General features: G+C 41.3%; 1 protein-coding gene across 1 annotated transcript; it reads left to right on the forward strand.

The window, feature by feature from the left end:
• Positions 1–1,203: 1,203 nt before the first annotated feature.
• xpo5 (exportin 5) lies at positions 1,204–13,852 on the forward strand (the record flags this gene model as incomplete). Its single annotated transcript, XM_079168656.1, has 33 exons — positions 1,204–1,305; positions 1,697–1,818; positions 1,906–1,978; positions 2,063–2,200; positions 2,542–2,724; positions 2,843–2,869; positions 2,951–3,136; positions 3,546–3,622; positions 3,715–3,759; positions 3,861–3,951; positions 4,089–4,172; positions 4,264–4,389; positions 4,471–4,561; positions 4,656–4,784; positions 5,091–5,200; positions 5,322–5,477; positions 5,741–5,782; positions 5,874–5,963; positions 6,105–6,304; positions 6,398–6,500; positions 6,753–6,934; positions 7,155–7,255; positions 7,357–7,453; positions 7,541–7,672; positions 7,841–7,943; positions 8,043–8,089; positions 8,492–8,601; positions 9,314–9,373; positions 9,603–9,694; positions 9,780–9,887; positions 10,876–11,013; positions 11,569–11,733; positions 11,978–13,852. 33 exons carry the CDS (start codon positions 1,204–1,206, stop codon positions 12,122–12,124), a joined length of 3,657 nt encoding a protein of 1,218 aa, XP_079024782.1. The 3' UTR covers positions 12,125–13,852.
• Between the last annotated feature and the right edge of the window lie 3,046 nt (positions 13,853–16,898).

Raw genomic sequence — 16,898 nt, forward strand, 5'->3', positions numbered from 1 at the left:
CTTTCCACTCACTTGTAGGAAACACAAAACAATATATTTTCACTAAAGTATACAACAGGTCGACACCATTCAGTTCTTATAAAGCAAATTAAACTTACATTACAAGTACAAATCAACCTGAGTTGATTTGGAGAAAAGTAGGATGTTTCACTCCGCTCGTATTTGACAGGCTGGAAGCCGAAGGTGAAGTGGGAGGAGTTTACTGCAAGATGATCCTAAAAAAAGTAAAAGTAGACCCACTGATACCACACAGTACCATACTCTGGTACAAGTAAAGTTTGTTGTCATATGTCACAGGTGCTGTATTATATCATTCCAATGTTTGTCAAAACTTTGTCAATCAGTTTGTTGCTAATGGCTTCAGAGGCCTATCATTGTTTTCTGTTTTAATTAGTGCCTTTTAGATAATAATTTTAAATACCAATGTATTTGGTATCAGTTTTAATAGATGAAATAGAATAAATAAATAAAATCTTTTCAAATATATCCTTCCACTTATTCAAGGCTGGAATGACTACAATTCAGTGAAACAACTGCTTGCTGGTGAGATGAGAGGACAATCTACTGTGGAACCCCAATGCATGCAATATAAAATAAATAATTAAGACACCATAATATAAATACGTATATGAATAAATGGAGTAGGATATTTACATAAAGACATGAATCGTGAAATAATTTCATGACCAGAAAGGTGAGAGCATGGTTACTGGGGGCGTGAAAAGTAAGAAATAAGTGTCATTGAGAAAATGCTTTTGAAAAGACTTTTGAAAAAAGCATTTAGATAAATAATGAAATGTATTTCATATAAAGAAGATGATGAAATAAAGTGTCACCATGAGTTTAGTTTTGATCATTTATAATTTCTCAAGTTATTGAATATTGGATGTATTAATATGATCATTTATTTCACAATGTCTTACTAATGAATAAAGAAATAAGACGTACACATTGGGACTCCAACATTTGTTGTTAACCCAGAAGTGATTTCTCCTTTCGTTCATAGACGATCTTTAAAAAAAAAAAATGTCGACTACAACTCCCAGAAATTCCATTCAACGGCAAGCCACATGTTCAAACGCGCAGGCAGGCAGCACATTTTGTGCACGTTGGTAACCTCCCTGAGCGCACGCAGCTCGCTGTCGTGCAGGTGTTTTGCATAGGAGAGCTCGTCGCTTTTGCCTTAAGATACAACCTGGAGTCATGGCTCAGCAGGTGGCCGCCATGTGCGAGCAGCTCATCAAAGCTGTGAACGTGATGATGGACGCAGAAACGGGACAAATCTACCGACTGGAGGCCCTAAAGGTAGCATCGTTATAGGTCGCTAGCTAGCTGCTAGCTAGCTGAGCTTGTCATCTATTGTAGCTGTTGTAAAAGTAGAATTGTGTGTCTGCGTAGCGGAATACACATTTGTTGTTGTTCTTATTGCGGGTAGTTCATAAACATGACACCCGTGCACGTTTGTTAACGTTAGCTACATCTCCAATGATGCTGGCCAGATGCTAACTTGTGCCATGATTATCACCACAACACTGTCGACTCACGTCCATTCATTCATTCATAGAAACGGTGCACGGACGCATTACACGTGTACAGTAATAACACGTTAATCAATATCAATAAACCTGCTGAAATGTTGTTTATTAAACTAGGTGCCGGGTGAAAAATAACAGGCTTTATTTTTGTCCACCAACAGTTCTGTGAGGAGTTTAAAGAGACGAGCTCCTTCTGTGTCCCATGTGGCTTACAATTAGCCGACAAAGCCCAGCCAGCTGTGGTGAGACACTTTGGTTTGCAAATCCTGGAGCACGTCATCAAGTGAGTGTCACATAGAACCCAAGTACAACAAAGTAATGACATGATTAAAGATGCATATGTGAAAGGAAGCAAACACAATTCTTGCAGGTTTCGATGGAACAACATGCAACAACAAGAGAAAGTCCAGTTGAAGGAGTGTGCCATGCAGCTGTTATCCACTGTGAGTGTGATAGTAACAACATCAGTCTGTCTTACTGTCATGGTTGTAAATGCTTATCTGACACCTGTTTTGGGGTCTTTTCAGGGTACTCATGCTATCCTGGAGGAGGAGAGCCACATCAAAGATGTGCTGTCACGAATCACTGTGGAAATGATTAAGAGGGAATGGCCTCAACATTGGCCCGATATGCTGAAAGAGATGGAGGCTCTCACTAGCCACGGGGTGAGCGACTTATATAATATCTATAGTTTGTTACTGCATATCAGTCGTATCCTTTGCCAGCTTGCATGCAATTTGAATACAATTATGTTATAACTCACATGCAAATAAGTACCAGTCATTTTCGTGTGGCATCATCATGTCAACTTGGCCATTGGTAGATATGGTGGGATAAGTGCAGCAACTATGAAGCTGAACAACATCTTTTCCACTGGATTATTTTAGCAGTGCACACATTATTTTTGCCCCAAAAAAATGCAACCCTTTTATCCTGTCAGTAAAAATACTTAAAAAAAATATAAGTAAATAAATTAAAAGCAAAAATACACTTCTGACTTTCCTAGGAGGCGCAGACGGAGCTGGTGATGTTGATCCTGTTGAGGCTGGCGGAGGATGTGATCACCTTCCAGACGTTGCCCAACCAGCGACGCAGAGACATCCAGCAGACGCTCACTCAAAACATGGAAAGCATCTTCAGCTTCATGATGGCCATTCTGCAAGTTAATGTCAAGGACTACCGTAAACTGGTCAGTGGGGTCTTAACTTTTGCAGAAATAGTTAGCGTTACGATTTCCTTCTCAGCCTTGATCTTATCATTATTTATGTTGCTAAAATGAAAACGATTTTTATTTATTTTCTACCCAGAACGGGTCACCCGGACATGAACTGCAGGTGAGAAAGACGTCACTGCATCACTGCTCTAACATGAACCTCTCATGGACTTGATTACTTACCTTCGTTTTCCATGCACAGGCCAGAGCTCACTGCCGAGTCGCGGTGGCTACGCTGAATACACTTGCAGGCTACATAGACTGGGTGTCTCTGGTGCACATCACCACCGGAAACTGTCATCTACTGGAGATGTTGTGTTTGCTGCTGAGTGAACCGGAGCTGCAGCTGGAGGCAGCAGAGTGTCTGCTCATCGCTATCAGCCGGAAGGTGAGTCGCAAGGAAAAAAACACGCCGTTAAAAACCCCCTTATGGTTCTGCCATAATGCTAGCTGCAAATACATTATTATTTCAGTCTCATTTACTGTCTGTCTGATAGCTACTACTGTATGATATCTTAGAAATACCAGATTACCAGATTTGAATAGAGTTTATTGGAAAGTTGGGCCATGGAAAGCAACAGCGCCGCCATGTGGCTATTTATAACACCCTTTTTTCTGGCCCATAACTCCTAAACTGAGAGGTGGGGAAGAGTTTTTCACATACGGACAATCCAAACAATGAGCTTTATCTCTACCGTAGATCAGATGGCTCAACTCTACAGTACTGCATAGAACGTTTACAATCACCTAACAACAATAATTAGACGTGTTTAATGAATTGTGTCATTCTGCCACAGGGAAAGCTGGAGGATAGGAAGCCATTCATGCTGCTGTTTGATGACGTGGCCATTCACTACATCCTGTCTGCAGCCCAGTGAGTACAACTGCTTCTCCATCATTTCTCTTCACACGGTTCAACATCCTATCGTCCCAGTTATTGAATGGTTTGTGTCCGTCTGGTTACAGGTCAGCCGATGGACTGGCTATATGTAAGAAGTCCGCTGAGTCACAGTAAGTAACGTGACACACCTGGCTCACTGTAAATAAAAACACATGGTAAGTTCATTCAGTGCATGTAGCTGTGACTCATAGTCCTGTGTGTATGACTTTAGAGCCGTGGAGGTGGTGGAGCGGCGGTACATCTTCCTGAAGAGGCTGTGTCAGGTCCTGTGTGCTCTGGGAGGCCAACTCTGCTCATTAGTGGTGAGTTTGTGTTCATTTGGCCACACGCATGGTCTTTTATCTGGGCTTTCGTCCACACACACATTATGTAAAATCACAAAAAGAGCGTGTGTTAACAGTTTATGCTCTTTTGTTTAAATGTCATGTTCTCTCCGCAGGGTTCAGACGTAGAGGTCGAGGTACCTGCAAATCTCAGCAAATACACAGAAGCGTTTCTAGCCTTCACTACACATTCCAGTCAGGTGAGAAGACAATCACTGCATTTAAATCAGTAGAACGTGATTTTTTTTTTCCCGCTGTGTTTGAACTCTCCTCTTGTGATTTGTCCTGCAGTTTTTAAAGTCATCCACTCTGGCCACTTGGGGAGCTTTGTTCAGACACGAGACTCTGTCGAAGGACCCGGTTGTTGTTGAGATGGCCGTCAAATACCTCAGAGCGTCGATGACCAACCTAGTGAAGGTGAGACACTGATGTCGGTGCTTCCATTCCCACTGTACACGGAAGCCAAATGGGTGTAACGGTTTCGTCTTTTCTCTCCAGACGGGATTTCCATCTAGAAACGACAACCCAAGTTGCGAGTACTCCCGTGTGGACTTTGACAGTGATGAGGATTTCAACTCGTTCTTTAATTGTAAGTATTATGGATTCAGCTTTACCTCAATTCAGAGCAGTGCTCTTTATTTGATCCTGTGGTGTTTTTCACAGTGCGTGTTCATACTCCACAGCTTTTCGAGCGCAGCAGGGAGAGGTCGTGCGGATTGCATGTCGCATCGTCCCCCTGGAGGCTTTCCAGATAGCAGCAGAATGGCTACAGTATCAGATCGCCAGCCCGATTGACACCGGGGCTACAACATGTAAGCGTTTCTCCTCGTTTTTTAAACTATGTGTAGTGGTGGGTTTGGTTAATTTAACATGTAAAATATGCAGCATTATGGATCTAAATTCGGGCTTACAAAGTCCCCCGTGGTTAAATTTACTAGAGCAATCCCCCCCTCGACCACTCGGGTACAACAGACTCATTTGGTTCAATGTTTTTGAACTTTTCTGACCATTCAATTGAAGGACTTTTGTTTTACTAGTTTCATATACATGTTGATGATCATGAATTCTTACATGCAGCAAATGTACTTACTGTATCGTCTCTCTCCGCCCGTCACTAGCTGCTGAGGGCCTGTGCTCACTCTTGTCTCCGTCAGTGGTCCAGTGGGATGCGATGACCGTCTTAATGGAGTGTGTGGTCGCACAGATTTTCAAAAATCTGGAGGAGGAGGTAACAGGAACAACTTTATTTAACAGAACAAGACAGTGTGAGACAAAATGAAGTTGATTGTAATGATGTGAAGGTTCTCCCCCCCCCCCCCCCTCCCTTCTTCTGCCTCTCACTATGTTAGAAGTTACCGATAGATCAGAGCATGGAGCTGCTGCAGGCCGTGCTGAACTACAACACCAAAGACCCGCTGATCTCGTCCTGCGTGCTCACCAACATCTCTGCCCTCTTCCCGTTTGTTAAACAAAGGCTGCACTTCCTGCCACAGATTCTCTACAAGGTCAGCATAGTGGTCATTGGTCACTACATATTATGTATTATCTACCATACATGTGTTATTATTGTATAAGGAAATGGATAGTGTATATATCAAGTGTTGTCTTGTGATTGTTGGACGGAACAGTGTGTGAAATTTGACTTCTCTTTGCAGCTCGTCCGTTCCCCTGGTCACATCATTTTGCATTTAATATGTTTCTGTGCCTGCATGACAAGTATTTATCATGAACTTTGGTCTCACGGTATTTTATTCTTTTGTCCCTACAGCTGTTTAGTGCCATAACATTTGAGGTTGGTCAGGAAAGTAAGGTGAGTTGCCTTCAGAGAACCACATATTGGTACTTCTCCTCATCCTTTTTGTCCAAGACCGAAAAATATAATTTCCAACTGACGTCTTCAGGCACCTCGGACCCGAGCTGTAAAGAACGTGAGGAGGCACGCCTGTTCCTCCATCATCAAAATATGCCGGGATTACCCACAATACATCCTGGTAAATGTCAATTTATCCCATGTAGTGTAGAATGACAGATTATAATTGCTTTCAGTTGGTACAGCTGAAGTACAGCGTGCTGATGAAAAGACACGAGTAGACGTTTGTGACTTTGACGTCATTTTATTTTTTCCTCTCCAGCCTTGTTTTGACTTGTTTTACAACCATGTTAAGAAGTTGTTCTCGAGCGACGCCACGCTCACTCACATGGAGAAATGTTCGCTGATGGAAGCTCTGGTGCTCATCAGTAACCAGTTCAAAGACTTTGCAAAGCAGAAGGCTTTTCTAGATGAACTGATGGCTTCAGTGGTGGCAGAATGGACCTCGGATGAGATGAGGCGGTGCGTTTGATTTCTCTCTATTTCTGTTCACATCGTACATGACGTGTTTCGGTGTAATGGCAGATCATTGACTTGTGACTATTTGTGCTTCAGGGTGCTGTGTGACCCGGCTGTGTTCCTGTCCTTTGTGGGTGCCGATCAGGTGATCAATGAGCAAAGTCCAGATGCAGACACAGCGGGTCTTAATAGGGGCCGGGTAAGTGTGTAGTATGTGAACTCTAAGGACTGCAGTATTTCTGTCACTGGGCTTCTGGTTGTAGATCAATGTAGACCTGCTTACGTCACACTAATGTATAAGACACTGCAGTTGGGGGGAAAAAAACTAAAATCAGCACTTAGTTCAGCGGTTTGGTCCCCGGCTCCTCCAGTCTACATGTCAAAGTGTCCTTTGGCAAGATACTGAACCCCATATTACTCATGATCTCTTCTTTTTTTTACCTTCCTCTAGCTGGGTTTCTGCTTGTATGCCATGTTGGGGGTGGTGAAGCGGGCACGCTGGCCTGCAGACCTGGAGGAAGCCAAGGCCGGTGGCTTTGTGATGGGCTACACCGCTGCTGGAGCTCCCATCTACAGAAACCCCTTCACTGCCCAGTTTCTGGTCTTGCTGCCCAACCTGCTGGCTCTAATCAGGTACGCCTGTCGGAGGGCACTGAACCTCGTGTTCAGCCATGTGGAGAACTGTGTTGAACTAACAAGAACCCGAGGATCATATTATCCCCAATGTGTGAACAAACGCATTAACCTTGACTTCTAGGTGGGACTTCTAAGGGTCCTGAGTAAGTCTAATAGTGTCTGAAAATACTTCCTGCTATTATACTGATCTGTCTCCTTTCTTTGCTCCTCGCTGCAGGACTAACAACTGTCTGTTCATGCCAGAGAACATGGCTCGTCTGAGTGAGACTTTCTCCAGGGCCCATGAAGTGATGGTTGCAGAGAGAAATGTGGTTCTTGGTAAGAGGATATTTCTCCACATGTGTTTTTGGCCCATTAGTGAGCCATCATCTGAAAAGCCTGTGGTTAAACCCTCTTTATATGGGCTTTCTCTTCTCCAGGTCTCTCTCAGCATCCTCTGGATATTTATGACTCTCCTGTGTATAGAACCAGCCCGGAGCGGATGCAGGGATTTCTATCCACACTGTATGACAACTGGTGAGGCTTTTCCCCAAACTTCTCCTCTGTATTGTTTATAGCTCACATGCAGGTGCAGATTAAATTCCGCTTTCTTTACCTCTGTAGCTTCCATGTCCTGGGGAATGCAGGTCTGTCCTTGCAGCAGGAATTCTTCACCATTGAGAGGTTGAGTGAAGAAATAGCCGGTTCTGCTTTTGTCTCCCTCGACCGTGTGCCTGACCACAGACTTCGCCCTATGATTCATATCCTCATTTGTTTTACCTTTTTTTTTTTTTTTTTCTATTTCAGTGGTTTGATAAACGAGGTGTAAAAGATCTTTGTCTTACACTCATTCTAAATGTATACTTCTCTACAAGAACAGAGCTGAGCTATTGCTTCATGTTGACATGGCATTTCCTTAACAAGCGTACGGGTGTTCCTGAGGCAGTTGGTGCTATCGTGTCCTCAGGAGTACTACAACACTCTGATCTGCCCCCTGCTAGGACCTCTGTTCGCCTACATGCAGCAGGTCAGATGTCCACACTTCCCCTTCTGTAACACTTCATCTCTATATACGTTTTATTCACTCATTATCTTCTCTTGGCCTTACTTCTGTTTCATATTACAGAGGCTCAATGTCAAGTGGCAGCTCATCAACCAGAGGAGCTCTGTCAAGTAAGTTGTGATGTAATGTTTCTGTCTGTAAGTGTTTTTGTTTATATATCAGGAATTTGGAAATGATGTACTTTACAAGAAGAACCGTATTTCACTTAGGTCCTCAGACGGTTGTTAAACATATTAATTGAACACTCAAGTTAGACATGAATGCCTGAAATATAAATCACATTTCACACTAAAACGCTGGTCTTTTGTTTAGCTGGAGAACAACCGAACATTAGAATGTAAAATATCTATGAAACACAGTTCTTTTGACTCTTTATGCAGTTCAAACCGATGAGAGCTCTTCTCAAATCACTCGAAAGTCTCTATTGCATAATACTGTATATTTAATTATTTGACTCTCAAACTGGTTGTGTGGACTTACTGGTAACCCGTTTGTTGTGTTTTTTTTTTAAGTGGTGAGGAGGAGGAGGAGGAGGTGCTGTGTCAGGAGAGCCAGGTGACACAGGAGATGCTGGAGGAGCAGCTGGTTCGCCTGCTCAGCAGGGAGGTCCTGGATCTCCTCGGTAGGTTTCCACATCTGTAGTAACAACATATAAAGGCCTGGTTAAACATCAGATACATGCACACTTGATTTATTGGTTTAAGAATTAAAAGAGAAGTCTTAACTAGCATTGCAGTTTGTTCTATGTGCCAGACACTTTGCATTTGTTGGCATAAGTATTCAATAAAAATAAAATATTTATTGTTAAAGTACCAATATATATTTTTTTTTATCGCAATGGTGTTACTCTTGTTTTATAGCTCTATAATGTCCCTGTCTAAACCCGCTGTAAAGCGGAGCATTAAGTGAAGCTCGGGGCTTCTTCCTGAATGCTGCTTATGCACTTTACTCGTGTGGGGAGGTTTGGTTTGTGCCTGCTACACAAGCGGAGAACGGTTTCAGAACGCATCAGCAAAGTGCAAATATCAGCTGTAATTCCTGTATATCGCTGAGACGATAAGAGACGTGATGGACCAATAGGATTTGCCTTGGGTGACGAACAACCCACTTGCGTGATCATTGAGCTCCACTGTGCACTCCTAAAGTGAAATAGTCAAGGCTTTGGGCTTCGAGGGTGATTCTTGATGTTGTTATTGAGAATGTACCAAAATATAATGGGATTCTCAGCAAATGGCAGACAACTGCCTGATCAGCTTTTACTCTAAGACTGACTGTAAATTGGGGAGTTGAGTTATTGTGGGGCCATAATACTTCTCTTCGTTCTTGTCTTCTAGCTGTGAGCTGTATTTCCAAAAAGCTGCCTGAACCAGCTGCAAATAAGGAGGAAATGGACGGTAAGAGTCAAATTCACGTGCTTCTTAAAAGCTGTTCTTCTGGTTTTCTTCTTCATGAGTTGTCCTCGTCCGTCTGTGCTGTGATGTCACTGAAGAGTGTGATACCGCTCAGCTGGCCAGACAGAAGCAAAACAAATACCCACAATCCTAACGACAAAGCAAAACAAGACACGAAGACTGTTGTGTTTTTTGATTCTGACAAAGCGTCTGATAATATATTCTCTCGTAGAGGAAGACATGATGGATTCAGTGCAGGCGGCGTCTCCTGCCCAGCCCACAGAGGAGCTGACTGAGCTGGGAAAATGCCTGCTGAAACACGAGGTCAGCCCAAGACTCATAACATCCTAAAGGGGGCATGGCCACTCATTGAATGCTGTATCTAAACTTCATGTCTCTCTTTTTGCAGAACATCTACATGACCCTGTTGACCCTCTCCTTCACCTCTCTGTCATGGAAGGACACCACTAACTGTCACCGCACTGCTTCAATGGTCTGCTGGACACTTCTGCGGCAGGTAGTGCACTGAATGTAACAAATGTCCAATACAAGCCCTGAATTCTTTTTTAATTTTTTATATCCTTTCATGTCACACTTTCCTTTTGAGGGATAAGGCTGGCCATATTCTATATTTTTGATCATTTTCACAAATTCCATGGAAAGAACTGAAGATGTAAATATTTCAAAGCTGTGCACAAGTATATTAGGGCTGTCAATGAATATTCTAAATCCGAATATATATATATATATATATATATATATATATATATATATATATATATATATATATATATATTCCAATAGTAAAGAAATGAAAATGAATATTACATTATGATAAAAAGCACTACTGTGGCTGTCTGCCTTGCTCCAGCATGAAGGGAGTCTCATACCGTAACGTCCCTTTCATTAATTGAAAATGAAATGTCACATTAAGTCAAGCTCAACGAGGAATAATTCAACAAAAACCACACTGATGGCAGAGAGAGAGAGACTGAGACCTCGATAAGGATTTTGTAGTGAAATGAGGAGGTATCTTATAAAGAACTCCTCATTTCAACTTCACCAATCATCCGTTCCTCGTCCGATGCAGTGCTTTCCAAGAGAGCGACAGGGATAAATAGGAAATTGGTGTCCGACAAAAGTTCAGCTCAAAGCGGCGCGCTGCACAGTGCTGCGGCGCACGCAGCCAGGTAGGACACAGTGTCATGAACATAATGCGCAAAAGTAGATATTCAAATAGTTCAGACCTATAGAACAAACATTGGAGGAATAAGCTACTTCGGCTTTGGATACAGAGGAAATACCCGTCATGTATTTTCCTTTAAACCTTTACCACCTCTCTCCTGTTAATGCACTCTTTTTGCCTGTCAGGCTTTTTTAGTTGGTTAAATGTTTCAGTTGGTACTCGCTCATCGCCTGCGACTCATAAGGAGGCTGTGAAAAGTATCTTGCCACATATTTCTCTCAAAGATTTTTTTTCCCACATTCACTCTGTGTCTCTTCAGGTCGTAGCGGGTAATCTTCTTCCTGAGGCGGTCACATGGTTCTACACCAGTGTCCTCAGAGGCCTTCAGGTTCATGGGCAGCATGAGGTCTGCAACTCCACCCTCTCTCAGCTGGCAATGCTCATCTATGAAAACCTGGTGAGGCTAAAGGCAGTCGTCTCTTTATTTCTGCCTTTGTTTGATCAGTTAAAGAAGTCACCTACGACTTCAACGAACCCTTATTTTCATGAACATTTAACCTGCCCTGTTTTGTCACTTAGTTTTATTCAATGTGCAGTCCAAAACCCAACGATGTTGAGTTTCTTTATTTGTTCTTTATATTAGATTTTAAATCTCTATTCTGAGGGAGTCCAGCATAAAACTTTTCACACATAAAAGCACAAATAACCAACTTAAAAACCAAACGGCAAAAAGTTAAAAAAGTGCATCAACCAGTTTACTGTCGTATGTGACAAAGAAAAGCAGAAAAGCCTTATACTTGGGAAGCTGGAATCATTGAATATTTGGGATTTTTGCATGAAAAATAACAATGAATCAATTATCAGTAAGTAGATTTTGATTCATTTTCTGTTGCTCAACTAATTGCGTTAAATTCATATAGTACTAGAGGTATAATGAAAAGTTTAATCTGGGGAACGTTAAAGTTAAATCCTTCTCTTTTTAACTTTCTGTCTGTCTGTCTGTCTGTCTTAGCGGCCTCGCTACATAGAGCTGAGAGCGGTGATGACCCAGATCCCAAACATCAGTGTGGAGAGTCTGGACCAGTATGACCACAGGCTCATTGACCCCAATGCCCAGAAGCTTGGAGACAAGAAGAGGAAAGACCAGTTCAAGAGGCTCATTGCAGGAACAGTTGGGGTAATGCCACATTCAGCCACTAGAGAGCAGTGCTTCTCTACTGTATCCCACTGTAGAGGGCTCATCAGGGGTGACCACAGACGGGCCTAACAGTGCGAGGCATTACTCAGCAGTGTGACTCTGGCTGTGCTGTAAATCTCCTGTGCTCAGCAGCGCAGTGAGGCTGTAGAATCTAATGAAATTCTTTCTGGTGTATCTCAGATAGCCGTGTTTAACCTCTCCTCTCTCTGTCCCCGGCCAACAGAAAGCTCTGTGCCAGCAGTTCAGGAAGGAAGTTCATATCCGGAATCTTCCATCGCTCTTTAAAAAGCCGAAGCCGGACAAAGACGTACAGAGCAGTGAAGCATTGGGCCTGGAAGCTCTCTTCTCCCCGGAGAACAATGCCCTGTAGGAGCACATGGTGGTTCTAATGGACTTCATACTGACTGAAAACCTGTGTGTGTGTGTGTGTGTGTGTGTGTGTGTGTGTGTGTGTGTGTGTGTGTGTGCACAAACCGGGGATTCCCTCTGCATCCTCAAGCTGGAGCAGCGCGGCTCTACCTAACATAGCTGTCAACACTCTTCTGTTTCTCAAAAGGTCTTCTTTTATTTCATGCCACAGCACCAGTCACACTATAAGTAATATCCTTATAATAACACTCGCACAGGTATATGAGCTATTGAAATTTGTACTACATTTTTCAGATTAAACAATGGCCTGTTTCTGTGTCAGATTGTGTTAAAGGATGATCTTAAAACATCAAGACTAGCCATTGATATTTGCTCTGCAGCAGAAGCTTAATTGAGCCACAAAACTATCATGAAAGGGACCAAACGGTGTTCTGTTGTTTCACGGTGGGTCTTTTTCATTTTAAGGAGGCAATATTTGCCCTTTGCCCACCATCACGCACACAGTCGGATATATGGGGCGAGGAAATCTAACTGAGCGTGGTGTGATGTGCAGCATAAAAACTGGCATCTAATGATCCAAAAAAAGCAAAGAATAGAGAATTGCTGCAGGAGTTGTGTGTGTGTGTGTGTGTGTGTGTGTGTGTGTGTGTGCGTGCGTGCGTGTGGCTTGTGGAGCGGTGGAGACCTTTTGTTCTTGTAAAATCTTAATTTCAGAGGTCAGTGTTGCAGATATGTTATGTGACCACGCTGCTGCTCTCGAGGCCGTTATATTCCGGGTCAAGAAGAAAAATCTTCGTACTCTTTTCTCTCTTTTTTTTTGCCGTCATTTCCTTTGACTGGACAAGCTTGAATGCTGTCTCTGATTCTGAAGTATGTGCTAAAGGAAACTCAGGTGCGACGTTCCCTAAGATGGGGTGAAGATGCTTTATGGAAACATACCCAAGAAAAAAAATATTCTGCTGAATAGTGATATGAAGTTATTGTAGATGTAAATATGAAAAACAGTTTTCTGGTTTGCAGACATTACACAGTAGTTGGTGGTTTGCGTTTTGCCGGTTCCTCATATCAGCACAATTTACAGCGACCCAAGTAGTGTTTTGAATTGCTTATTTAATGCAAAGCACATATACTACAAGTATTTCAGCCACATATTGTGCCAAAAACACTCACGATAGACAGAAAATGATGTCCGAGATGCAAAACCTAATAAGATATGACTTTGTGATTATTTAATGGTGGACTCAACAACTAATGTGTAGCTTAATCCAAGTCTTTCTGTTTTCTGGCTGTTTCTATTTGTTTTTTAAAGTGTTGATTTTTGTGTTTGTACTGGTTTTGCCAGCCATAAGAAAAAGATGAACCAGCACTACATTCCTTCATTATCCAAGGGATTGTTTTTAAGCATAATTCAATGGATGTGTTTTGCTCTTATGGAGCTTTCATGTAGAGTGTGATTTGTTGTGTAGATTCAGGCCAATAATATATGGGAGCAGTTTTGGCTTAAAGTGAGCCCTCTTTAAAGGGTGTATGTCTGCATTTCAGATATTACTGAATCAGGTTCACATCACCCTTGCCCAGGAATAGGAACATTTATGAAGCTTCACCTTCCAATCAATTGATTTCACTGTCTTTGTGTTGACCGTGTGTTCACATGTGGCCATTTAAAGCAAATGCTTGTATAACACTAAAATGTTATGTACAATGGAGAAAATATGCTTTTTAAAACTGTAGTGTGGTTTATATTTTGTTTTTAAATAAAAAACGAGATTTCAATTAATTAATCTCAAATGTATATCTTTTGGTTTCTTTTAAATTTAGAATAAATGGAAAAGTAGCTCAACTTATTTTTACTTGCTACAGATTGACATATTTGCTTCTCATTAGTTATATATTTTGTCTTGCTCATGCACCATTTTCAACATTTTGCAAAATGGTGAAGAAGTTGCAAATATAAATTAGGGTGAATAAAATCCTAAAGAAAGAACTACTACAATGTGGATGATTATATTAAATAAATTTTTCCTTCAGAGAAGCACAAGTCGATGTTTAACTTGCTGTGTATGATGTCAGTGAATCTTTACACTGACATGTTTAATATATGTATTAACAACACCTACATACAAATGTGTATATAGACTGACAGATCTCTTCACAGCTGTCCCGCTAATATATAATACTGTATTTTGACAGAATTGAAAACTGTAAACATATTTTAAAAATAAGCTCATTACTTACTCTTTTAATTATATTATATGAGTGAAATTAACACATTTACACCGTTTTGTCATGTCTTAATTTTCTCACCATGATGCTCCATCTAAATACTTTGATTTTTACAAAAATAAAAAGCATTTCAATAAATTTGGAATGCTTGTTTTTTGTTGCGTTTCTGGATCAAATTAAGTATATTCTATAATTAACCTATGCTATTGGTGATGAAATGATATTCATAAGTGTGCCAAACCTCAATTTTCTAATCCCGAGTGTACCTTTTAGAGGATGTATCGTGGAGGAATAATTAATTAGTGAACGAGGGAGAGACTCTTTGAGAAGCATTGTGTGTAAAAGCACTTCTGACTCCACGTCGATAGGGGGCGGTAACGCGCCATTTGCCTTTAGCCCACTGCCGTAAATAGCTTCATAGAAGCGCAATGAAGAACGGTGTTCGATTATGGCTGACAGCGTCTATCGGTGGTTTGTTGTGTACTTTTGTTACTATGAAAACAAATATTTGAAATGAATACATTAATCACGTAGGCTCAGTATTCATGGTCAACAGGCAGTCGTTTTTACGTGGACGTGTTCGACGCACACAACTAACCAGTAGAACCACCCTCTTAAACGTTTAAACACCGGTACGGTAACCGTCAACGTTAGCTGTAGAACCAACCTCGTAAATGTTTAAACACCGGTACGGTAACTTTTGACGTTAGCTGTAGAACCAACCTCCTAAACGTTTAAACACCGGTACGTGTAGCTGAACAACCGTTGGTTGAGCACAGATTCAGTAGCTAATGTTAGATTAAACGGTAACGTTAACGTTGGTCTACATTTCTAGGTTGTACAGTCAGGTACTGGAAGTCATGGTGACTTTTTACGTGCTTTTGTCTTAAGTGGTTTCAACTGTCACAACAAGTACAATTTGAGGTACTTTCTTAAGTATTTTCATTTTATGTTACTTTATACACTCTACTACATTTCAGGGCGACATATTGTAGCGTTACTTTTTACTCTTAGATTAACTAACTAGTGAACTACTTCACAATTTAAGAATTTTGCATACCACATATGTTAAGTTAAAATACAATTTAACTACCCACCCTACTAGTTTATATAGCAGGTAAAATGAGCTACAACATTAAAATGCTGCATAGAAGTTGCATCACTAATGCTGATCTAATGAATACTAATAAAAAAGTTTTAAAAGCGTAAACAAAGTTCAGCTGTATAGTGTATGCAGGCCGGGTATAAGAAGTTTATTAAAGGATGGATTACGATATGCTGAAACAATTAGTCCGTTAATCGATCAGCCTTATGACAGAAAAATGATTATGCAACTATGATAACCAATTAATTTAAGTCATTTATCAAGCAAAATGCCAACCGTTATCTGGTTTCAGTTTTTGAGGATTTGCTGCTTTTCTTGATTATCTTTGCACTGTTAGCGTCACCTCTGGGCTGTAATGGGAATCTGAAAAAATATCTGAAAAAGATCCGAAGAATTGTAATTGCTTACTTTCCAGTAATCCCCATTTCCCCCCATGTCCTCTGGGGCCCATTGCCCAACCAGCAGCACCATGCTCCTCCTGCTCTGCCCGTCACTGCTGCCTGGCTGCCAGATCTTCTCATCAGCGTGACTCGCTGAGCTCAACACATTCCCCTTGTTTACATCAAACACACGACCCACATGCATATGAAGTGGATGGATGAAAACACACCCTTTCTCTTCATCATACGTACACCAATTGTCGATACATAATCCAAATAATACGACATAAACTTGCTCACCTCTCAAATTTAGACACCGGACAGGAAGCAAATCTCAGTTAATGTTTTCTGACGGTACCCCAAATGAATAACAATTAATCTTAGACACAATGATATTGATACATTTATTGTTAACCTTGTTCTAGAGTGATTCGTGTCACGGGAAGGTACAGCAATTGACTACTCAAGGAAAACAGAATCTAAATTACAAAAAAAGAAAGAGATATTCACTGCCTGCATTTATTTGACCCTCTCCCTTCACAAGCCACTGGGCCTGCTGCAGAGAAGCACCCTGCTTCTGTTAATTTGCAGTGTTTCTCTTACACCAAATATTGCACTAGGTATCATGAGCTAGTAGCCCCCTTTCTGCTGTAGCGGTGGCCTCCCACACAACTGCTTTTCACACACGGACTCCAAATGTTTTGAGGATGGCCTGCTTAAGGCAGATCTACAGCAGCATTTGATATTCCTGTCTCAAGGGATATTCAATGTAATAGGAATTTCATTCCCGATTCTTCTCAGCAGCCTTTTTATGTAATGGATCAAAATATTCCCTTGACTTCACTTGTTTTTTTTGCCAGGAAATGTTGGCCCACTAACCAGTGGTTGTACTGTAATTCAAATAACTTGATTAAACACAGGTGACCTCCACTTAGCTTAATTATGTGTATTCTAAAAACAATTCGCTACACCATTGATGATTGGCCCAATAAAGAGACTGGACACTTGTGAATTTTGTTTATATTTTCATATATATTAAAAGTGTTGTGTTGCTCAGTGTGGAATAC

This window comes from Pholis gunnellus (assembly GCF_910591455.1).
Source record: "Pholis gunnellus genome assembly, chromosome: 11".
NCBI classification, from domain to species: domain Eukaryota; kingdom Metazoa; phylum Chordata; class Actinopteri; order Perciformes; family Pholidae; genus Pholis; species Pholis gunnellus.